This window comes from Erpetoichthys calabaricus, chromosome 7 (assembly GCF_900747795.2).
Source record: "Erpetoichthys calabaricus chromosome 7, fErpCal1.3, whole genome shotgun sequence".
NCBI classification, from domain to species: domain Eukaryota; kingdom Metazoa; phylum Chordata; class Cladistia; order Polypteriformes; family Polypteridae; genus Erpetoichthys; species Erpetoichthys calabaricus.
This window is the reverse complement of record NC_041400.2, coordinates 48090543-48116357: the sequence shown is the minus strand read 5'-3', so window position 1 is coordinate 48116357 and position 25815 is coordinate 48090543. Positions and strand designations below refer to the sequence as shown.

Here is a 25815-nt window from a genome sequence, read left to right as displayed (position 1 = left end):
TCAGCCGACCACAGTATGGATGAGGCATTAGCTGGTTAATAACACTTGCTGAAGATTAATGTTTAATGACTTGAAATGGCACAAACTCATGATGCATTACTTTTCCAATCTTTCCCTCCTTTTTATATTTGTCCCAACTCTTAGATTACTTCTGTGAAATCAGTCCTGTCGATTGAAGATTAATCCATTGTTGTAAAGTTGCTGAAAAATGGACTTTGTTCTACAGTGTCTTACATGCATAAATGATCGGACTTTGTTTTTGCTTATGTCTGTATACCAGTCCAGAAGTAGTCACTGAACAGGATAGACTGCAAAAACAGTATTTACTTGTAGCTGAATGCTTTATCCCACTGTGCTTCCATACCCTTCAAATGTATGTTGGATGTGCTTTTGTTACATTTGTCAAATTTTATTTATCCTACTAAATAACATTAATTTCAAAAACCCATTGAATGACACAAATTTTAGTTTCTGCTGCTTTGTTTTCAACAATGAAGTATTTTGTTTAGAAGGCTCAGTATGTGCATGTCTCTGTAGCTATGCCCAGAGTCATTCTTTCAAACACTGGCACCCCCCAAGAATGTGTTTTTTATCACCTTTACTTTTTACTCTGTACACAAGTGACCTGAGATGGAGCAATGGCTGGTGACCCCATACTGATAGAAGACATACTGTATCTGCGGAGGATGAAAGACATTAAATCAAGTAGACTCTCTGGTAAACTGTTGCAATAAGAACTTTTTTACTCTGAGTGTCTAAAAGACCAAATAAATGATATTTGACTTTAAGAGACAGAAATGCATTTTCATCTATCATTGTTCAGTACATTACATTTAGTACAGTAACTCCTTTTGTAAATCACGGTGCATCGACTTGCATAAAATACACAGTAGATGGGCACTTACTTCATGTCTTTTGCACCCATGGACCAGAATGACACATAGCAGAGCAGAGGGCTGGAGGAGAGAGCAGGGTGCAGAGAATTAAAATAATGAGTGCATTTAATATGATTAAATGATGGTGAGCAATTTTGTATAAGTTTATGCATTAAAGGTACATAAAGTGTTCTGATTCAACTTTTCTCTTTATTTGTGTCACTTTCCATGAACAAAAAAATGCAGTTTTTGTGAAGTGCTGTATCAATGTGTGAGTCATAAGTGCTACATGCTATGAAAACCCATACCCCAAACAAAAAAAAAATCAAAAATTTTAATAATAATGAAGCATACAAATGTACATGTACTAACACTTATATCTGAATGTAGATGAAAACTTCTATTTGACTCTGTAGTTAAGGTATAACGGGTTGGATAATACTGTAGATGGATATTTACATGCATTGTATTTTTAATACCAGTATTCAAACCCCAATGTTGGTATAATTTGATAGCCCTAATGTGTATATGCCAACACATACACAGACAAACCCATATACTGTACAGCATGTATATATACACCACAAACATTCAGAACTATCTTCTAATAGTGGAGAAGCTTTGTGAAAAAATATATAAAACTCTTTGTTTTTACACAGAACATTATTTTATCTTTCCATTGATAGCACAAAGCATACTGTTGTTTAAACTGCATTTCATCTGTAAATAACGTTAAAATTGTAGTAGCTGACACAGTGAATGCTCCCTCCGTATTTCATATACTTGCAACTCTATTCAGTATCATTAGATTTATCTGGAAATTAAAACACTGAAAAAGGTCAATGGGTGGAAATTCACATCTCTCTTACAGGTCTAACTACGGTAAGTCCCTGTGACATTTTCACTTATCTAGCATCTTTCAAACCATCTGTACATTTTTAATCCATTCAAGCAGAGCTTCACTGAACATACTGTTTATAAAGCTTAAACTAGCCCACTTTCTTGTTTTGTCCATATAATAGACTACTTTCTTCCATTTTTGACCTAAACTGTGCCCCCCTTTTTACATTTTCTGTAATTTCTTTATTCATCTGGTTGAATCGGTGGTAATTTCATGTACAAAATTGCAATGCAATGTAGAAGGCATTTTCCTAAGTAATTAATGAAACTTTGATAGGCAAATAAAGTACAATACAGTATACAGTTCAAAATATTCTTAGTACCCTTTATAATACAATTAATAATACAAATATAGCAATCTATATATGAATTAAAGAAGAATTTCTCCTTTTTTTAAGTACTAGGGTGTTGTACTGTGTAGCCATTATGAATGTAGAGAAAAGCCAAGCAAAATGACACCTTTTATTGGCTAACTAAAAAGATTACAATATGCATGATTACATCTTGCCTGAAGAAGGGGCCTGAGTTGCCTCGAAAGCTTGCATATTGTAATCTTTTTAGTTAGCCAATAAAAGGTGTCAACTTGCTTGGATTTTCTCTCATTTTTTTAAGGAAGCTGAGAGAAGAAAGTGCCTCAATGATTAGCACTGCTACCTCACAGATTCTGGACTAAAATTCCAGTCCAGACACAACTTGTGGTAAATTCTCAGCATGCTAACCTTCCACATCTGCAAGATATTCTGGTTATGTTAATTGTAAGCTCTAAACTAGCTTTGCATAAGTAGCTGTGGATATGTGCCTTGGAAAGGATTGGAGCCCTGGGATAGATGCAGCCAACTAGCACTGAATTTTAATTTGGAGTGTATATTTATTTGTAGATTTGAGGTAACTTTTCATCCATCATTATGAACCTGAGGCTATGAAAGCATTTAAGCTATTGGTGGGGTTGATTTCTTACTGGTTTATAAAATGTAGCAGGAGTTGTAATCAGGGAGTTATGTCCAGTTTGCTTATATCTTGTCGGTACTCTTGTATTATAGTTGCAGTGTAGATAATAATGTTCGTTTGAAAGAAATTATGTGTGATCCCCATTCTTATATTTATTTTTCAAAAATTTTGCATTCAATTGAATGAAGATGCTCGTTGCCTCTTTGCTGGATGTATCTCATTTTCATGACCTGTCAAGCAAGTTACCACCATTTAAGTTGTTGTTTAAATGTATAGTTAAGTGATACAGCAACATGTACAGTACTTTGTAGTACAGCTGCACCATTACTTCTTTTTGTCATATTATTCTTGTGCCATGTACAAGAGCCGGTAATACATTAAATGCAAAATAATTAATGTAAACAATGTAACTGAACTTGTGATGCCAGTATTTGGATCCATTTCTCAGCTTAAGAAGAGGTTTCTTCTCTAGGAGCTTGCATATTCTTGGCATGTTAGCATCAGTTTCCTTCAGGTATTCCTGTTTCCTCCCAGGTTTCTAATAACTACAGTTAAGTGGAAAATCACATTTCCCCTTCTATGAATGAGAAAGAACATACATCATGTAGACTATGGCAGGGGTGTCGAAGTCTGGGCCTGGAGAGCCACAGTGGCTGTAGGTTTTCATTCTAACCCTTTTCCCAATCAGTGACCAGTTTTCACTGCTAATTAACTTCTTTTCCAATTATTTTAATAGCCCTGCTTTTAAGGATTCAGTGCTCTGGATTGATTCTTTTCTTTATTAAATGACAGCCAAACACAAATGAGACATGGAACAAGCCAACAGTTGACCAACTAAATTGGTGCTTCAAACTCCAACCAGTTTCACTCCAACAACTTTTTTAATGAGAAACTGATTCTTCCTGTTAATTAAACTCATTTTTTTAATTCTGTGGCTTGTTGCTGCTCTCATTTTGCCACAGCAGACATTTCCAAAACTGTTGATTTTCTGTTTTTTCTAAGGACATCGTCAATATGTTTTGGTGACCTGAGAGATCACCCTTACTGAGACCTTCACCATTCTTTATTTTCAGATATTGTATGATAGGCAGAGGTAAGCTGGTCATGCGGCGGCTTGTTTTGTGTCTCAGTATTGTTTGGCTGCTAATTAAGGAAAAAGAAACAACTAAGGGTCTTGAGTCAAGTTAATTAAAATTAAGGGAAAAGAAATTTCATTAGCAACAAAAGCCAGTCAGTAATTAAGAAGATGGTTAGAATGAAAAGCTGCAGCCACTGCGGCCCTCCAGGACCGGAGTTTGACACCCGTGGTCTATGGATTCTTTGCAGTGTTGTTTTCACCCATGTGCTGCAAAAGCAGATTTAGAAAGTAGATATGTGGATGTAGGTCATATTTTGAAGAATTAAATTGTTTTACTAAAATATGTTGCCTTTTACAGCATATTCTAATTTTAAATGATGTGCTTGCTGAAAGGTACAAAATTAGAGTTTGTACTATTTAATGAACTAGATTGGAGATAACAGATTTGTTCTTTTTGCTCTGTCAGCATTTAAATGTACCAGCACCCCAGTGTAATTCTTAGTCTTTCACTTTAAAAACATGAAAAAACATTTGACCCGAGATAACAGACTCCTTTAAAAGCTTTACTTATTTACACATATTACATGTTTTATAGAGCTCAGCTCTCAGGAGGCACCAAAGATTTATAAAGCTGATGTCTAAGATGTCTAGGTTACAAATTACAGTGTATGGGTCAGCTAGTAATTCCAGTAAAAAACTGCTTGGCAATTGCATGTAGAAACTGGAAGTATAAAAGAACTGAAAATGTGTTGGTTTTGTAGTTGTAGTAATAATAATAATAATTGTAATAAGTTAATCATTCTGAATTAATGTATGTGTTATACTACTCTTTAATATATGCCACATTTTAAGTTTCCTCCATTTGAAAATCAATGGCAATTTTTTTTTATTTTACTACTAGTCATACTGTAAATGGCTCAGTACTCAAACCACATAGATAATTGGATTTCTTGAAGAGTGTCACATCCATTGTATAAATATTCCATTTGAATCTTTGAACATTCTTCTTAAAGTTAAAAATAGATGGCTAAATATTTTTTACATTTGGCACCGTCCTGCTGAAAAGGTTGCTAGTCACTCAGACTTTCATTATAAAAGTAAATAAATAATTAACATCTCATTTACAGTGCAATTATTAATTTATAGTTTCTAGGAAGCTGCTCTTCAGGTAAGATGTGCAATGGTGTACGTTCAGAGCATTTTTGCTCGTTTGAGCTACTGATAAAAATGGTCTTACACTTGGAGTTGTATGTTTTTAGTCATAGCTCTTTGTGCCCACTAAGTTTACTGTACTTTATAGTTATGATGAAGTGAGAAACCATACACCGCCATTTTTAAAGGAGTTTAATTTCCATTTGTATGAGACAATTGTATGAGCTGCTTGAAGATATTCATGTTACCTGAAATGTTTTTATTGATACATTTGACACTGAGATTACTCATTTTATTGAGATCTTCCTTCATTGAACTTATTCACAATTAAAGCAGAACCAGGTAATGACATGGATCATTTTATGAAAATTTTATGAAGGGTATAAAGGTCATAAAACAATATAGTCTGTGCCATTTTATAGTCATACATCTGTTGCAGCTTTACAAAGAATTCAATGTGTGTGGCATTATTGCTACAAATTATCTTTGTACCCTTTTTAATGCAGATCCTCTGGTAAGAAATATATACTGGTTTGTTTTATAAGTCTGTTCTATTTGCATTTGTGCAGCTGAAATAAGAAAATAATATTTAGACATTGTTGTATTTTTTTGTGGTGTAATGCCTAACACTTATGCCTCATGGCTTCATTAAATTGAATTAGAATCCTATGTTCTCCTATATATCTGTGCAAACATTTCTCTTGGTTACTCCAATTTTTATCTTGCTTCTCAAGGAGGTCCAGCTTAGGTTGATTGGTGACTATAAATTGGAGTGAGTCTTGATGTACGCATGAGTGACTTGAAATGGACCATCATACTTTCCAGGTTTGGTTCCTGCTTTTTACCAAATGTGCCCAAAAAAGATTCCAGGCCCACCATAACTTGAAGATCAAGGCCCCACACCATCTGTGGAGTTGCCTGCCATCTAAAATCCTAAGGGCATTTTTCATGATTCCACCCCATTTGCCATTTTTTTTTCTGTTCAGCAGGTGCTACTACCAAATGTAAGTTGTTTTATCAAAGTGTTGACACCAAATAGCTGCCCATCTAAAGCTGCTGCCTAATCAATAAAAACCTCAGCACTGATTGACCATTTCAGTCTATACAGTATGTTGTCTTTGGTGTCTTAAAACCACTGTCCCAAGTTATGTTAGTTGGTAATGATTGCTCACAATATATTGCCTTATAAACATCTTTCTGAAATGGTTGTTCATGTTTGCTAATTCATCAAAGGAATTCACCCAAAAAGTATATTTTTTCATATGTATGTTACCCCATATATGATGGCTCAGAAAAATTTTAATCTCATATTTTCATGCAGAATGGACAGAAAAACTTTGTGATACAATAGAAAGCAATATTGGCCAAATTTGTACAATGGCAAGATAGAGGAGACAGGTTGGGAGCATGCACTAATGACAGCTGTGGCTACATTTTCCACATGACGAACCACCCAGATTGGGACCCGAGTGCAACTGTGCAATGGGTGACCACCTTGGCATCACACTGGAACAATGTGAGTTTTTCTCTCGTGGACCCTTCACATAGACACAGTGGTCAAGAAAGCTCGCCAGCAGCTCTACTTCCTGAGGAGGCTGAGGAAGTTTGGCATGAATGCCAACATCACCTCAAACTTTTACAGGAGTGTGGTCGAGAGTCTGCTGACGGGCTGCATTACCGTCTGGTATGGGAGCTGCTCTGCCAGCAGCCGGAAATCACTACAGAGAGTGGTGAAGGCAGCAGAGCACATCACGGGCAAGAGTCTTCCTGCCATTGAAGACATTTACCTCCATCGGTGCTTGCGTAAGACAAGCAGCATCATAAAGGACCACAGCCATCCAGCACGCCAGCTGTTCTCCTTGTTACCGTCTGGCAGACGATACAGGAGTCTGGCTGCTCGGACTACAAGACTTAAGAACAGCTTTTACCACCAGGCCGTTCGACTCCTCAACAGCAACACCTGAATACTTACACACACTTACATTACATCTACATTGCACTACATCTACATTGCACTACTCACACACAAACTGTACCTGCACACACTCAGAATACTGACTGGAACATGCATCTGCACTTTATGGAACATGCATCTGCACTTATAAAACATTATCTGTGCAATAACTCATTTGTACTTGCTGCTCATTCAACTCATATTGCTCTATAACTTCTTTTAAAACGTACACATTTTATTTTATATGACTTGTCTATTTTTAACTTGTAATCTTTTTTTAAGCTTTATTGGATCTAGGCTGAGTGACTTGTTTTTTTCTCGTCATACACATTTCATTGTATGTTGACCCTGTGTTAACCTATATATGACAAATAAACCTAAACCTAAACCTAAACCTCCAGGTTTTTCCCTGCATGTTTGAGGACCTGCTTGCAGGGATGGGTGCAGGTTACGATGGGAAAAATGTCCATGGAGAAAAAATGTGTCACATAATCCACATTTATAGCATTGACTGCTATTGCCTTCTATTCTATCATAAATTTTATTTCTCTTTATTCTGCTTGAAAACATGTGATTCAACATTTTTCTCAGCCATCACTATAAACTACATAGGGTAAGTAATACATTAAAAAAGAAACATTTTTTAACCTGATTTTGTATCACAGTAGTTTAGGAATTTTCTCTATCATCTGTTCATGTTGTATTCTTACATTTATTTTTGCTCATTGATTAAAAATTAATTTTTACTATCCTTTTGGTTTTATTCTTTGAATGTCCTTCATCAGTTTGTCCATTTTCATACACAAACAAAACCAGGATAATGTGAGTAACCTGGTTAAGGAAAATGCCTAATTTCTTAAAAACATGCTATTTCACCTATGGAGTTCACACTAGCCCAAAAGCTCCAACATCATAAAACTCTGCAAAAAATAAGTTTAATGGTGTTTTTTTTCCCCTGGAGATTGTGCTGCTGAGCTTAGCAATGGATGTTCAGGTCATCAACATAAATGGGGCAATTTCTGAAATACCGAGACAGATTATTTCAGTTAGGAGAAGGAAAGACTATGATCACCTGAGCACTCGCCTTGCGTTGGCTAACCAAGTGCAGCAGACATGAGCAGGCTAACTAAGTACTGACTACAAAATCCTTAACAGTAACATGGTTAAGGGTTTACATGGACAAATAACCAAATTACTAGTGGAGAATTCTACATCTGTTAACCTAGTTTGTCTAACCAGAACAAGAGTTTACATGGCATTTAAGAAACTAGGTTTCTGTGAATAATTGCCTTATTAAAGAGCAGGTAAACGCACTGAATGATATCATCAGCCTACTCTATTACAACCTTTGCTGAGTGCTTGTGTACATTCATTGGTGGTAGCCATCTTATTTGAGGGTGTATTCTACATAATAATTATCTCAAGTTTGTTAAACAGGAAAGCTAAAATTAAAAAGAGACTTTTATATAGATCAAATAGAATACAATAGAGAAAGCAGGTTAAAAATGGATAAATGTATGATAGTATGTGTGCAATTAAATTATCTGAAAGTTAAGCAATGCTGTATACAGTACTCAGTTGCTACATTGTATTGATGTCAATATTAATGGAAATGCAGTGGTTGTTGGTTTTTGTTTTTTCTAAATTCAGATGTAAACATTTAATGTTTTAAGTAATCTTAAAAGAAATGTCTGCATGGCACAATATATAATGTGTTTAGTTACTGTTTATTTTGAAATGCCTGATTTTTTGAAATGGGATTGATTCTAATGAAGGGATTTCATAATACCATGTTCCTGTTAACACAGTGGGGTCAGGATTCAAAGGTAAAAAGACAGGACTAAGCTGTGTGCTTTAGATATGAAACCCCATGTTCAGTAACTTCCTATAGTAAACTCAGTGACCTGCAGTACAACATCTGTTAATGGTAGTTATACTTCATTTGTGCTAATCTGCTTATGTTACTACTGGGTGATCTGTGGGAAAGGAGTACTAGTGCTTCATGATGAGGGGATGGACAGAAGGATTTTTCCTTAGTTTGAATAAGACAGCCTGTGGAGCCAAGTTACAGGATTAAGTTACCATGCTCCATTGGATGCGTTAGACCTGCTGCATACAGTGTATAGCTACACACACACATATATATTGAGTGCATTAAAAGAAACTGTTTTGTATGTGGAATCCCACATGTTAGTGTCCCCAATATTTTCTGTTTGACTGTAATGGACTTCCTTTTTTTTTTAATCCGTGCTGCTGGCTTAGATAATGGTGATAATTTTGGTTTTTTTTCCCAGTGCATTGTAAATTTTTCTATGAAACCTATATATTTTTTTCTAGACATGTGTCCATCATTTTTAACACATTTGCCCAGTTCAGTACATTTAACCTTTAATACTTGTATTTGGGATATATAAGTAGGTAGAACCAAGAATCTCCAGATGTGCATAAGGAGAATCTACAGACTCCACATAAAAAGTGTTTAGGCCAGAAATTAAAATCAGATCTCACCAATGCTATCTCTTTGCTACTCTGTCATAATTAATTTGGTTTTATTACACCATACTCTAGAGTAGTGCTGGGCGGTATACCGGTTCATACCAAAAAACATTTTTTATTTTTGTTATGATTCAGATTTTTCTTATACCGCAACACTGGTTTAAATAGCCTAAACAACGTTCGTAACGTGGTGCAACAGGAAACTGTTTAAGAAGGGACCTTTTTAACTGCTGCACCGCTAAACACGCATACAATGGAGAACATGCGTTAGTGAAGGTATTGAATGGTGAAAATGGACAGAGAACATTCCGAAACTGAAGCTGTAGCAGACAATAAAGTGGAACATGATGACACAGAAGAACTTTTGCCGAAAAAAGGAGCCGTGTCTGTTGTCTGGAGATAGTTTGGTTTTAAAAGGTCAGATGTGGACCATTATGTTCAAATGTGTAAATACTGTTTCTATACTACTGGATAATACTGCAAGCCAAGTTGTACTTGTTTTATTTTTTTTCAATACCGTGTAATGTTCCTGGGTACTGTGTAATAGCGTGACAACATATTGACTTTATTCTCAACATTTCCACTTTAATCTCGACGCTTATGACAAGAATAAAGTTGACATGTTGACTTTATTCTCGACATTTCTACTTTATTCTCGATGTTTATGTCGAGATTAAAGTCAACATGTTGACTTTATTATCGAAATTTGTCATTAAAGTAGAACATCGTAAACTAAACTTCATCTTAAAATTAATATTTAATTTACTAGATTTTCTCAAACCCCGTCATAAGTTATGTAGCACATTAAATGCTTTGTGTTAAGTGTTCCTGGAGCCATGTTAATCACTACGTGCTTCTTAAACTGACTTCCTCTTGCACTGAGAGGAGGTGCAGGCAGCACACAGAATGCATTAATTTCTTGATATTCCTGCTCTCTGAACATTTAGAATGCTAAGATAAATACTTGATATCATTTTCATGATGAAATGCATTAAAGCATGTTTTAATCATGTGGCAGCATGGTGGCGTGGAGGTTGTACTGCTGCCTCGCAGCAAGGAGGTCCCGGGTGTTCCCTGTCTTGAATTTGCATGTTTTTCTGGTGGGTTTACTCGCCATGCTTCAGTTTCCTTTCAAAGTCATGTAGGATGTGGGGTTTTGTTACGTTATATTGACCCTGCTAGTGTATGTATTGCTCGTATTCACCATGCGATGTGCTGGCACCACGTTAAGGATTTGCTCCTGCCTCGCATACAATGCTTGCTGGGATGGGCGCAACCCTGAATGATTGGCATAATTAAACATGTATAACAAAGATTTTTGTAAAGTTCTGAACACTCCGTGGTCTAAGTTTATAACTAGTTTTAATTTCACAAAGACGTTTATCGTGTGGTGATTGGTTATGTGGAGAAAGAAAAAGGAAGGATAGGAACTGGGGATTTGTTACGTCAGACAGAGACGGCACGCATGCAATAAAGAAAGTCCGCTCAGAAGAACATCCATTGAATTCTGTGTTCGTGTCACCGACCACCAGATCACAAACCCAACATTTACACAATATTTAAGTTAAACCTGTTCGATACCCATTCATACATCTAGTTTTTTTGGAGCCTCGTCACACCTGCCATAAAATTCTCTACACTGAACGTACACCTGGGGTTCCCTTACTGCGAGGGAGCAGCACTGCCGTGCATGTTTAATATCTGCTTTAATGCATTTCATTATGAAAATGATATCAAGTATTTATCTTAGCATTCTAAATTTTAAGAGAGCAGGAATATCATGAAGTGAATGTATTCTGTACGGCGATAGCTGCCTGCGCCTCCTCTTAATGCAGAGGAAGTAAGTTTAAGAAGCGCATAGCGGTTAACAAATGGGTTGGGGAACACTTAACACAAAGCATTTAATGTGCTGCAATAGTTATGACGGGGTTTGAGAAAATCTAGTAAATTAAACATTGATTTTAGGATGAAGTTTATTTTACGACATTCTACTTTAATGACAAAATAAACTATGAGAATAATGTGGAAATTTCGACTTTAATCTCAACATAAACAGTGAGAATAAAGTGGAAATGTCGAGAATAAAATCAGCATGTCGACTTTATTCTCGACATATAGTTTTTTTTTTCTTCACTGTGTCCATATTTTTTTTTCTCCACCGTGGCCCTAATACGCTTCCGTAGGGCTATACCACAAATAGCATTATAAATGCAAGTTGCAGTTTTATTATTTACGAGCTGTATATACCCGGCGTTGCCCGGGGCAGAAGTAACCTAATCGGTCAAACACTTACATATATACCAAAGTAAACCTAATTGGTCAAACAGTTACATATATAAAAAAAGCGAACCTAATCGGATAAACAGCTTCATATATACAGAAGCGAACCTAATCGGACAAACAGCTAATCTATATACATAAGCAAACCTAATTGGTCAAACAGTTACATAAATACAAAAGCAAACCTAATCGATGAAACAGCTTCATATATACAGAAGCGAACCTAATTGGTCAAACAGTTATGCATGTGCAGAATGATTTTACAAAGATTATGCGTGTTAACAATCATTAAAAAGAAAAGATTGAGGAACTCTTCTTCTATATGTGATGAAGCTGGATGAAGCTGACTTGACGAAGACGTAGGTGGCATAGATTGGTTTTTCTAAAACAGAAGAAAAAAATGAGTATCTATTATTATTTTAAATTAGAATGAAAATGAGAACCTTGATTAGAGATAGATTATCCGTATTAAAATATGTGCATGAATAAACTTTTGCTAACTCTGTAGCAAAAGTTTATTCATACAAATTGGAATGGGATGGCTTTGTGAAAAAGTAAAAATTACATAAAAATAAATTGAGAATGCGTACTTCCATTTGACTGAGATTATCTGTAATGATGAAAAAAAAAGTTTAGTATGTTTTTTTTTCCATACGGGAAGGATGTAAAACCTTACATAGGCACCCTTCAGCCCGTACTGAAGGGTAGTGTCAGATTCTTACTGACTAAAAAACACCCTTTTTATTCCACAGCTACCCCAAAAACCACTATTAGGCATTACTTTGGGGTGGCAGTAGTTTAGTTATGAAACAGCTGGGTCCTGAAAAAAATCTGTCTTATTAGTGGCTTCATCACATATAGAAGAACAGTTCCTCAATCTTTTCTTTTTCATGATTGTTAACACGCATAATGTTTGTAACATCATTCTGCACATGGATAACTGTTTGACCAATTAGGTTCGCTTCTGTATATATGAAGCTGTTTGATCGATTAGGTTTGCTTTTGTATTTATGTAACTGTTTGACCAATTAGGTTTGCTTATGTATATAGATTAGCTGTTTGTCCGATTAGGTTCGCTTCTGTATATATGAAGCTGTTTGTCCGATTAGGTTCGGTTTTTTTATATATGTAACTGTTTGACCGATTAGGTTTACTTTGGTATATATGTAAGTGTTTGACCGATTAGGTTACTTCTGCCCCGGGCAACGCCGGGTATATACAGCTCGTAAATTATTAAACAGTAAAATCTTCTTCTGTAATTTGCTACCGTGGCAATTTGTGTGTCTGTCCAGGATTTTAAATGACCTGTAGCTCGCAAACCGTTGCACCTATACAGTTGAAATGTGGTACACATATAGTACGTCACGTCTACTATCCGCTTTATGGGTGATGATTGTTTTAGTGTTTTTATCTTTATTTTATTTTATTGTACAATCAAGTCCTATCTGCGCACAGCAGGGCAGCCGTGGGCGGATGCGTATGGTGTATTCACTCGATGTTATCGTGCATTGCGCTGTCAGTGGTATTTTGATAAAAGAATTTGAACAACATATAAGAAGCGTATAAATTATTAAACAGTAAAACATTAACATTTAAGAAGTAAAGTTACATTAAGTACTACTGCTGTGCCTTTGGGTATACCTCATTTTTTGTTTGCCCATTACATGCTTAAATGTATACATTTTTTGGTGCACCTACTCGAGAACACGCGACATATAACCGAGCGTGGGAGAAGCATGGATTTTAAACACGCGTTGAGTTGATGTGCTGGTCTCCCTCGTGAAATAACTGGTAATGTTTGAGTAAAATCTACAGCGAGTAAAACGACATTAGCTCCTATTTTTTTTTTTACGATCTCTGAGATGTTGCTTTTTTCGGTTCAAGGCTTCATAAGCTCTTTTATGTTGTATGGTGTACTTATCCCAAACCATCATCTTTGAATGTTGCAAGACTTTCGCCTTGTATGTAGATCGGGGTAATTACATTCATTGCATTCCTAGTCTGAATCACAATGTGATTGTATGGGTGGTTACCTGGCACTGTAGGGTTGCCACCCGTCCTTTAAAATACGGAATCGTGCCGCGTTTGAGAATGAAATTGCGCGTCCCGTTTTGAATCAATACTGGACGGGATTTATCCCGTATTTTTTTTATAATTTTTTTTTTAAAGCAGCGTCTTATGCAAATCATCCCACACGCATTTTATGAAGATGCCTCCTTTCCTACTTTTGATTGGGTAATACTTGATGTCATCGTTAGTTTGATTGGAGTTTTTAACTGTCCAGTGAGTAGGGCGTGTCTTTCAACCGTAAGCAGATTTTTTGCACTGGTATCACTGACCTCGACGACGGCGACGTTATACGTCAAAAATAAATTACGATAAATGACGATTTTAGCGATACTTTATTACGACGGCGGCTACATAGACACGATCAAATAAAAACAAAAAAATCAAATAATCATTCTACATTTTCAAAACGTCGAAAAAACGACGGAATGAAAAAAAGGCCCACCCGACGACCCACCCATTCCATTTTTATATATATAGATGTATATAGCTTAGCTTGAAGCAAGGTCCATATTAATGCAATTTGCCTTAATGATGGTTCAGTTGGTAAAGATGTCTTCACCAAGTTGCACTTGTTTTATTTTATTTTTATTTGGGCTTCCGTAGGGCTATACCACAAATAGCATTATAAATGCAAGTTGCAGTTTTATTATTTATGTATATAGCTTAGCTTGAAGCAAGGTTTAATTATGTTAAAGTTGTTTAAAAAGTCACTTTAACATGTCAGTGGACAGAGATTGTTAACATTAAAAGAAAGTGTAGTTGGTTTACAAAAAATATTTACTGTTTATTCCTTTTCTAAGACATGTTTAGTGCAATACAACTTTTAACAAGCACCTCTGGATATTTTACTAAGTCTAAATGCCTCTTTGGATGGTTGAAAATATTTTGTCAAAATTTTAGTTTAAGTTGTTTGCAAGCTTTGTTTAATAAAAAGGCTCTGCATGACAGATGCAGTCAAAATATAATGTGATTCCTTCTCTTCAATAGTGCCACCCCCTTGAAAACTATCACTTTATGGGGCCATGCAAACCTGTATTAATACGTGTGTGGACATTAAAATATTTTTTTGTACAATGTACAATTCTCATGACAGTGGAATAGGTTATTCTTAGCCAGTCTACTGCAGTAATTGCAGTGGAAAATGTGGTTAATATCCACTCATGCATGGGAAAAAAATACCGTTGAATACCGCGAAACCGGTATAATTTTGAAAAATACCGTGTTATAGAATTTTGGTCATACCGCCCAGCATTACTCTAGAGCTACCTTAAAGCTGAAAATGAATAATTCACACCATGTCCAGTAGATACCCAGGTACTACTATTGCCCGCTATGCTGGCTGCATGTAGGACAGCAATAAAGTTCCTCCACTTCTTTCTATCTTGGTCAAGCTTGTGTATGGTGTCCCAGCTGTGGTTCATGTTCTTCAGTTCTTTCACCACAGCTTATCTCCATATACTCTTACTGCCTGTCTTACGTTTGCATTCTGGGGTCCAGTGGAGAGCTGTTCTTGCTCACCTCTGATGGTGTGCCCCAATATGTCTTCATCTTCTTCTGATGGTGATGGTGTCCATGATGTATTTCTTGCATCTGGTGATCAGCTCCTGATTTGAGGTGGTTCATGGCCAGAAAATGTGAAGGATTATTCTCAAACTACTGATGTTGGAAGTCGAAAGTTTGAAAACGTCTCCTTCCCAGGTAGGACAGTATAAAAATTGAGAATCTCAGAACAAAAAACTTCATTAACTACAGTAATTTCACTGTTAAAGTTATGGGTCAGATTCACAAGTGGATGCCCTTAATTTAATGCTTATCATCATATTAAAAATTATATAAAAGGAACTCATTTTATTTATAGCATTAAACCTGTTAACTGTTTGGTCTGGATTGGTACTTTTGAATACATTCTTCCTTGTGAGTCACTAATTCAATTTCTGTGCCTGAAATTCAGGTTCTCATAAATTTAAATGCATTTGCTTTGATTTATAATTAGCATCTTGAATTTTGCTGCCAGAGAAAGGGTAACAATTAAATGCATTATTTTTGTTATTAAACACTTTGGTTAAAACCCTGTGCAAGCAAATGAGAAAATCATCTAACTGAAGCCACAGGGCACAAATGGCTTCTCATAAGCCTATCCCACAGTTATAAATCTAACAAAAGACATGCAAAGCTAATCCTTTGTATTTCCCTCAAAGCCAGTAGTTCTCAGTCTTGGTCCCAGGCGTCTGCTCTGCTTCTTTTTAATTATCATTATTAAGATACAGCAAAAGAAGCATACTACACAGAAAAAGGTCAAAATAATAGAAAACAAATGAGTTAAGCATTTAAAGATATTGAAAAAATATAAATACTTCTAAATATTTTATAAATGTAAAAATCATACTATCGCGCTTTTTCAGAATGTAGAATAAGAGAAGAGAAAAAAGACCGGCTAATTAAATGAGATCAGTTATTATCACTGATTGTGAATCTGGTTGGAGCAAAAGCATGGAGCCACAGAGAGTCCTCAGGACTTAGTTTGAGAAACCCTGTTCTAAACATTTAGGAATACTCCACCCAAAAATGTGCTTTAAAAAAATGTTACTTATCCCATGTAGTTTTTAGTGGTGGCTGCGAAAAAAAAATTAATCTCATGTTTTTGTGGAGAAATTAAACATTGAATGTTCAAACTGAATAGGGTCGATAGGTAATCAACACTAGACAGTGCCAAGTGATGTGAAAAACATCCATGACAGGATGCGTTCATCACAGAAGCATTTTGGTTATAGCCTATGCAAACAAAATTGGGGAAAAAAAGGAAAATAAATAAATACCAATTTCTTTTCAAAGGGTATTTGAATAATTTAATTACATATATATTATTTCTTTTTTAACATAATGCATGCTAAGATCTAATTTACCACCAAGACATTAGTGACAATGCTGGGTGAGGCTGAAAATATGTTCTTTACTTGAAGCATTATCATTTAAAAATGGTATTCTCTATTGAAATCTGAAGAATGGTATGCAGATTAATTGTGGTGGTCACACATGTTTATCCAGGTCTCACCAGGTTTGGCTTTATTTACTGTATATAAAGACAAATATCTTTTAATCATACAGGACTGATAATGTCTAAGGATACATTGCTCTGTGTAATGTCATTATTGTTTGCCTGGTTTAGTTCCCTCATTTTCGATTTCCTGATTATGTTTATTTTGAAGTTTCTACATATAAGTATTACTTTAATATCAATACACACAAAGATACTGGCATATTTTTCAGTTTCTTCTAAGTGAGTTCATTATCTTATCCTAGGGAGGGAATGCATCCAGATTGAGTTCTAGCCTGTTGGCTTCTGACACCATGAGAAGAGAAGTAGCACTTTTGTGCTGGGTGTGTGACAAGTTAAAAATAAATCTTGAAGAGCACTGTAAAGTTAAAATACTAATACGTAATTAGATGCCAGGCTTGTTTGTTGTCATGTTCTTGTTGCTGTTTAGCACGTTGCTGTTAGGGCTTTCTGTGAAATACTAAACGTGTGATGTTTAAAGGTGGTGTTGCAGAATATTTTTGGAGAAATGAGCCTGTTGATTTCTGTATTTAAATAAATGTACTGGCTTATAATTTAACACTTTGTAGTGTTTTACTAAAGTAAAGCAATTGTTCCTCACTTAATTGCAGTATAAACAATCATTTATTTTATAGAGTACCTTTTACAGCAGCTTTACGCACTTGGAGTATAATAAATTTGCAAAGATGAAAGCAGTAGTCCTAAGAAAGACATTCTGGAGAGTAAACATATTGCATTGTATGCATAATGGAGTTCAAATTTGTAGGGGACTGCTAGAGTTTTTGAGTTGGTTTGATATCTGACAGAGATTAAGTGTGGAGAAGCCAGCTAAGAAATAATTTGGGCACAGTGTTTGGTGGCAATCAAGACTTTGGCAGCAACATTCTGACCCTCTGATAGTTCATACTGTAAAACTATTGAAAAATAATTGCAGTAGTCCAGCTTTGAGGTAATGAAAACATGAGCATGACCTACTTTTGATTTAGTACGAAGGCATGACTCGAGATTTTAAAGAAAAGAAGTACAGTTGTCCTTGTTTGTTATATACAAAATAATATGAAAGAACATTTAACTGCCGCTAAAACATGAGTTTCAAAATGCAGACTACTTTTAAGTGAGTGAGTGAAGTGTAATGGACTAGCACTCTTTCATCTGTGTTTGTTACCCTAAGTACAGTGCTTTCTATTAAGGCACCATCTGCTCTCAACATTCTAATTAGGTAGAAGATTCAGATTATTTTATTCACTGGTATAGCATCCTCTTAATCATTGGTGACTCTCAAAGTCTATCCTTTACAAATCTTACTTTCATTGGTGTGTTTTTTACGTAGCTGTTAGTCTTTTAATCTTATTTATATGGCATATATATTGCATATGTAAGTTTTTTGCATTAGAACTTGCACTTTAGTACTTGCAAATTGTTGCAATCAATTTTATGTTATTCTAGTCAACAAGAGCAAATCAAAATAACGTGACATAACATTCTTAAATCTGATAATCCAATTCAGGTTTATAGTAGCACTTTGTAAAAGACAGAAAAAAGAACTGGACAGGCTGACAGTGGGTTGCATGGGCAGCAAACTAAAATATGTATCTTTTAATGATCTCATGTTTTAATTTTTTTATCTACTCTTTTGCTTATTCAGTAATCTCAGTTGCAACAAAATGGCCTGTTTTTCATCAAGGAAATTTGTACTTTCATCACAGTAATTATAATACAGTATTTGTATACTTAAGACATGACTTTTTCCCTGACTAAATAATTTTTTATTGATTATTTTGTTGGCAGGACTGTTCTCATACTTGCACTTGGCAATGAGAAAGATGAAACAACACAGGATATTCATGATCAACCAGGGCTTATCTGGGCATATTTGGATTGGAGTTCTTCATTTCTACAACTTCAGCAAGGAGTTATCAATGAATTCTGCACTTTCACTTTGTATGAGGCTTGTGTTTTTGGAAAGCTTTTTGTAACAATATATGATTGTCCTTTCTGGGTAAGTACAGATTTTATTTATCTCACATTCAAAATTCTTTTATTCACTCACATTATTCCATACCTGTATTTTTATTACAGGTTGAGAATGACCTGAAGGCTATCCTAGCATTGAACACAAGATAGTGACAAACTCTAAATGAAATACAAGTCAATCACAGGAAATACACACAGACAAACACTCCTTCAAACTATGATGACAAGTCCACTCCTGTACAGTATTTTATTCATCATTTGCCTCAATATTTATTCCCTCGGGTCTCTTATGTTCTGGAGATACGGCATAAGTTTCAGAGATATGTGAACACTTGCCCAAAGTGGCATTCATGCATCTCAATTTCTCATATTCAGGGCCTATGCTTTGGTTGTAAAGGTGTACGGACATCTGTGATGATAGTGGATTGCACTCTTTAAACGATTTGAGGTTGTGCTTTGATATTCCTTTTTCCTATTTCTTTTCTACCTATAACTTGGATATTTTTTAGAGCGTATGGTGTTCTTTCGGCCTCACCACTTCTATTTGATCCACTCCATAGTTTCATCTTCTCATTAGCTCCTGTTTCAAGACCAGTGTCACCATTTTATACCTTGAAAATACTATATCATGGGCTTGTCTGGGTATCCTTATTGGCATTTATTTTTAATGTGTTTTGGGGTTATCCCTCAATATTTACATTCTGGAAAACAATTCTGAACTTTGTCATCTGTCATATCCTTCAATATTCCTATTTTGCCTCATACATTCCTATTTTTAGATCTTTCTTATCTATCTTTTAATATGTCCTTGTGAAGTTTATTTTCCATAGGCATAATTGCTGCAAAGTAAGCTTTAACCTCATGATAGAAATACTCTGGTATATTATTCTTTAAACTTTTTTTTTTTTTCAAACTGTTCCTGCTTTAGCTTTCTGCTGCAAAGATTATTTGATCATCTGAGCCCAGTGTTACTAAGTGGCAAGCACTGGTTCAATTGGTCAGAGTCCAGATGTCTAATGATTGACACTGCTTTTCTAATCTCCTTGTTATGTCATAGGAAACATACACCCTTTACAAAATCTTTTATGTTACTGGACCTTTATATTGAAGCATAGTTGTCCAGAGTTTGGGTATGAATGGTGAATATAAATGTTAATAAAAATCTAGATGCCTATTGATTTCATTACCATGTAGGTTAAAGAATGCTGGAATATTTTATCAATGCACACTGGTACAGCTGAGAAAATGTCTCAGTCTTTAAGCATTTTCTGCCTTATTTTCACATTTCAAGTGAATTTGAACAAGATTTGTTTTCCATGTCTAACCAAGAAGCTGCTGTTTCACTCTCTTCTGACTCCTTTCATACTCTCAAAGCAAATATATTTGTAAGACAGTAGGAAAACTGGAAGTTAGGTTGTTACATGTCACATACTTTACATCTTTTCAGATACTTCTTAATATGTAGTTGTTTTGAATTCCAGAGGAACAAAATTGCAAAGTGAGAATCAAAGTTCAGAGAGCAAATACTGTCCAAATATGGCTGCAGCCATCACAAAGCAACATAAATCCAAGATAGTGCTGTGGTGATCTCACTGTCAAAATGATAAAAAAAAATATAAACCACCAGAAGCACAAGTCAGCATAGACCAAAAATTAAACGTCAGTGGTCTCATGATGACTCTGAATTCATGCATCAGGCATACCTTTAACAAATCGTAGTGATGTTAACGAAGCAAGCACTTTTCTGTTCTTTTAGGTAAAACTTTCACCAGGAAAGGGTAATTGATACATAAACTTTAACCATGAATTCTTAATCATTCATATCCATCACTTAAATAGTAACTGTAGTTAGTGTTGTATAGTTTCACAACCGTCATAGTATAGCACCCATTTAGTGATTGAGTATGAATCACAATTTCCACATGGTCTTATTATATGTAGAATGAAAAATATGGTTAACTGGCCTATTCTAAACTGAAATTGCTTCCTACTATTTAACATGTGAGTACACATTTTCCTTTTTAATCATGCAGTAATATAAATTGTCTAAATATAGACTGTAGATGTCTTAATAGTGTACAGTGCTCAATTAAATAAAAAATGATGTAGTTCTGTAAAGATACTGTAAGCTAATATTAAGGGTGATTTCTATAACATGTTTTGTGGCTACATCTTTGTTGCCCAACATTTTGAACCTTAGAACCAATTAAAGAGTTTTTCAATGCCTCATAGTATCCATACTAGTAATGTACAGAAAAGCATTGTTCAATGTTTTAGAAACACAAGCTTATAGACTTGTCAATTATATTAATTTATTATTTCAGAATATTTACTCAGAGAAATAATTTTAATTATAATAATGTTTGTTTAATAGTTCTGTTAAATGTCAGAAAACTGCAAACTTGATTAGCCTGTTATACATTATACCTAAATATAGAGAAAATATGAATGTGTCATGCACATGACTTTCACAACATAATATAGCCATTTAGCAGTTAAATATTGCAGTTAAATGTGCACAAAAGGCATAAAATGATCTCTCCAGAACATAATTTACTGAAATGATTTTCGTACCTCAGAATCAACAGACTTCTAGCTTTTTACAATGCTAAAAATAGTGCAAGTTTCATTTGAGTTGAGCTGTTTACTTTTGAATTGTCAGGTAGATAGTTTCACAACATGACACAGACAGTAACACACACATGCAGAGGGACATCATTCTGAAAATGCTAAATCCATGTTGAGGCAGGCCTAAAGCCAGTACACATTACATAACTTAGTCAAGGATCTCAAACTCGATAACTACAGGTGCTCATCTCCTCACGTAGAAATGTCAGATAACAAAACTAGAATATTCCAGGGCATGACAAATGACATGACTCCATGATGACTTTCCACTACAGTTTCACATTTCCAAAGTATCACAAGATGGCCTGTTTTTCTGACAACCAATAATATTGTGCCCATCAGAGCCAGTACTGAACGAATGCTTTACAAGTGTAGCAAAACACCCATGTTCTTATTCTTCCTAAATATATTGCATGCATTGTACTTGCATCTATGCACTCATTGGTTTTTATCTCTCACACACAAAATCTACCCCTACGTATTTAGGCAAAGTCATACCTGTTTGATGATTTTGTCAAGGTGAGTGGCTATATGGTTGGACTGATTCGCTTGGTATGTTAGACTCCATGACTAGTGGTCACTTGAGTGCACTGCGATTGCTTCCATCTCTATAAGATTATGTAAATGAAGTCTGAGAGTGAAAATTGCTGGAAAAAACGTGTACTGTATTGTGACAGGGCCTTAGGAGATGTCTAGTGTATCTTTTGAAAACTCCAGAGTCTCCCACAATTGCTACATTAGGATAAGATATGGTGACTGGAACGTGGTAATAGGTTAACATCATTATTATTCTCTTATCATACCCTTTGTATAGGAGCATGATCATTGTAGAAGATACTTTTACCATAAGAATAAAATACTCCGGCATAGGATGAATGTGATCAGCTGCTTTTTTTTACATTTTAATTTTCCTCCTAAGAGAATCAGTGTACATACTCCAAATCTTGCTTGAAAAATATACCACCTACCTTGACAGAGTAAGGTAAGAAACCAGCATTTGGGCCTGTAGATGTTTTTAATACACTCCACATGTCCAATCATCCATTTGTTGTAGGATGACTCAATTACCCATATGCGTTTTTCCAATATTCAGTAAACCACTTATTGTGTTATTTAGCCATGGGGCAAAAATGCATTTTAAGGTACAGTATAACCTATCCCACTGTAAATTCAAGCTAGCATGATTCTGAATTGAACGACTTCTCATCTTTAGACTGACAGTTATAGTCAAATGATTGAGAGCTGTTTGTCTGTTTTTGTTTCTCCAAAACAACATGTGCTTTTAGTTACCTTAAACTAATGATGTCTATCTCTGCGACATCGATGCTGACTTGAATTTAGCATACTGTTCCATGTGAAGTCTGGAAGTTGAAATGTCTACCTCATTGATGCTACTGTCAGATGTACCTTAACAATAATAAAGTCACTGAGATCTTGTTTTCAGGCTATGGTAGTTATTAGAGACTGGGGTCACCCAGCGTTTTATATTTAGCTTAAGTGTGTCGTGATACTAATTGGTTAATTGTCTCAATGATCACACACCTGTATAGAGGTTTTGCAAATTCATTTGTAAACTCATGAATTTCTTTTGCTTTGTCAGTTACCAATAGTTCTTCTAATAAAGACTTGTAGATACATGGAGCAATGCAACCCAGTCACAGGGGATGCACAAACCAGTGTGTTTCTTTGTGCTGGTCCCAAGCCTGGATAAATGAGGAGGGTTATGTCAGGAAGGGCATCCGGTGTGCAATTTTGCCAAATCAATATGCAGACAAGATGATCAGTTGTGGCGACCCCTAACGGGAGCAGCCGAAAGAAGAAGAAGATACATGGAGCAATGCACAGTGTAGTTGAAGTGTACTTTTGGAGAAGATTAGATTTACTTTTACATAACAAAAGAGTCCAAACAGAGTCCAAATGTGTCAGCGGTCCCCCATGAAAGTTTGCATGGCATGATTCGGAGGCATTTGGTTAAATGGGGAGGGGAGTCCCTACATGAAACTGTGAGCTAGTTTGTTGCCATTACTCTAAGTTGAAAATTGATGTAGGGAGAATGTGCAGCAGACTCCAGGAATGATAATTGAACACATAAGACTTATATAAGATGTAAAACTGCACACTGCAACACTTTAAATATATGCTATGAGAAATGCTTACGTGCAGGTCACGTGTTGTTGTCAATACAGTCAAAACTATGATCAGAATCTGACTCAAGGTCTTCATATTCTGTATCACTAGCATTCTTTAAGTTTTCTAGGACTACCTCAACTGTATGTTTTCCCTTTTGAAAAAGAAGACATTACATAGTACAAACTAAGTCTTAGTGTGGGTCAACCAAACAATCTGACAGAAGCTTGTGTGTAAAGATGCTTAAAGATGAGCTGTTGCACATGCAATGTATTTCCTGCCTTTTATGCACAGCTGTAACATGTAATATAATAAATCATAGAAAACTATACATCCTTGGAATGCTCTGAACCTCAGCTATCCAATGGTTCACTGTATGTGCCTCAAGGTAGGTGAGATCTTTGATAACAGCAGGATCGCCATGGAAAGTAACTCTTCTAATGCATGCTATGTTGGAATATGGTTTTCTTTCGTGAAGGGTGACTAATAAGTGAATGAGATGAGCAGAATCCAGTCAGGGAAGGGCCACAAAATAAGCAGAAGCCAATCAGAGTGTGATTATAGTATAATTTTCAGGAAAAAAAATCAGCTTTCGTTTGTCCACAGCGCTACTCTGACTCTGCATTTATAAAAGTATCTGACTCTGGAGAGCGTTTTCCAAAATGTTTGTTTTCAGGGATTTAACATTACGGGCTAATGTGGACAGAATGACAAAAAAGCAGACAAATGTCTGTGATTTTAAATGAAAATAAACTAGTATGGATGGGGCCTTTTAATGCTTTTTGGGAAAAAACGATACAGAACTCTTAGACTTCACACTAATTGTTTTTAATTCATTTATGAGTTTCTTGAAATCTGCTAAAAGCTTTCTTTCTGACTTTACTCTCCAAGCTAAGCTTTGTTTTTGCAAGAACTATTTTAAAGTCTGCAATTTAACTTATTTCAAATCCTTAACCTGGAAAAAATTATGTAGTCTTGTTTAATGTAAATAGCACATTTTTATTTCTAATCGATTTTAAAGAATTTCAGGAACAGTAAGTCCTTGTATTTTTTTAATTTTTTTTAGGAACTGTTTGAAGGTAGAAGCTGGTATTCCTCTCGCAATCCAATTGCACAAGCAGACATTATTGTTATTAAGTATTCAGTCAACAACAAACCTGCCTTTCAAGAAGTAAAACACAGCTTCATTCCAATGATTAAAAAGTTTATAAAACAATGGACTGTTCCAATTATTGTTGCTGCAGTGGGTGCTAGAGCAAATGGTAAGATTAATCTGTTTTTTCTTTTTAAGATGTTAACTGTTTAGGAACATACAAAAAATAACTTTATACTTTTAAGTATGCCAAGTATTATAGAAATATGTATATATTTTGTGATAATTTATATATAGAATGACAGCAGAAAATAAAATATGAAACACAGAATTAAAAGTTAAAAACAATCTGACCTTCATAGTAACTACCCAATCCCACACTGCCCCAAACCCATGGGGCAGATAATATAGAAAAAAGCAGTCCCTAGGAGAAGGAGACATGATCAACAGGCACCATTACAATAATAAACTGCAATGCTGGGAGACATCTGCATCAGGGAGTAGGAAGTCAGAGTTTGTAGAACTAAGCTGATGAAGTTCACATTTTAATAGGTTTCCTGGATGCCCTATTGTTCTGCAATTTGCAATTTAACTCACCTAGAAAAAGTTTAAAGTGTAGATTACTTACCCTCAGTAAAGAGGTCTTGAACGTTATAGCAAGATGTGAGAAGTAGTTTAGCTGACAGAGGAACAAGACAGAGCAAGTTATTTTGGTGAATGATAAGAAGTAATGCAGAGAGGTCTAAGGGAAGGAAGTTTTGAGATAACAAAGAGGTATTTGCAAACCGAAAAGAAAAAAGACAGTGGCATACTGTATATAAGACCTGAAGGAAAAAACTGGAGGGCTGTGCCAGAACATTTGAAAAGTGTCAGATATTCAAAGGGGGCACATATGTTCTTACTTTTCCCTGTTGGCTCAATGTGAATTGTTTCCACATGTCCATGCATGGCAAAGTTAAGGAAATACTACAGTTACTGTCCTCAGGAAAGTCAAGTGGTGCGCTTTGTGGCGGTTAGGTAAGTCGTAGATGTGGACATAAGTTAACTAGTGTAGATTTTTGGCAGCAGCCTGACTGGTTTAAATAAATATCCAATAATGTATATAATTAACTAATGTATCTGAGCAATTTAGAGTGAGTAATTATCCCTTACCATAAGCAGACATGTGATACTTGGTCAGTTGGT

At 35.4% G+C, this 25815-nt stretch overlaps 2 protein-coding genes across 2 annotated transcripts in view; one reads left to right on the top strand and one right to left on the bottom strand.

The window, feature by feature from the left end:
- Positions 1–25815, top strand: part of rhobtb3 (Rho related BTB domain containing 3) — a 110862-nt gene that overhangs the window by 4659 nt on the left and 80388 nt on the right. Inside the window, exons 2-3 of the mRNA XM_028804772.2 lie at positions 18597–18807; positions 24604–24799. Of these exons, the coding sequence (XP_028660605.1) occupies positions 18597–18807; positions 24604–24799 (407 nt within the window). The remainder of the gene's footprint in view (positions 1–18596; positions 18808–24603; positions 24800–25815) is intronic.
- The window catches only part of LOC114654090 (SCAN domain-containing protein 3-like), a 412012-nt gene that overhangs the window by 344425 nt on the left and 41772 nt on the right, over positions 1–25815 (bottom strand). The gene's annotated exons all lie outside the window — the stretch shown is intronic.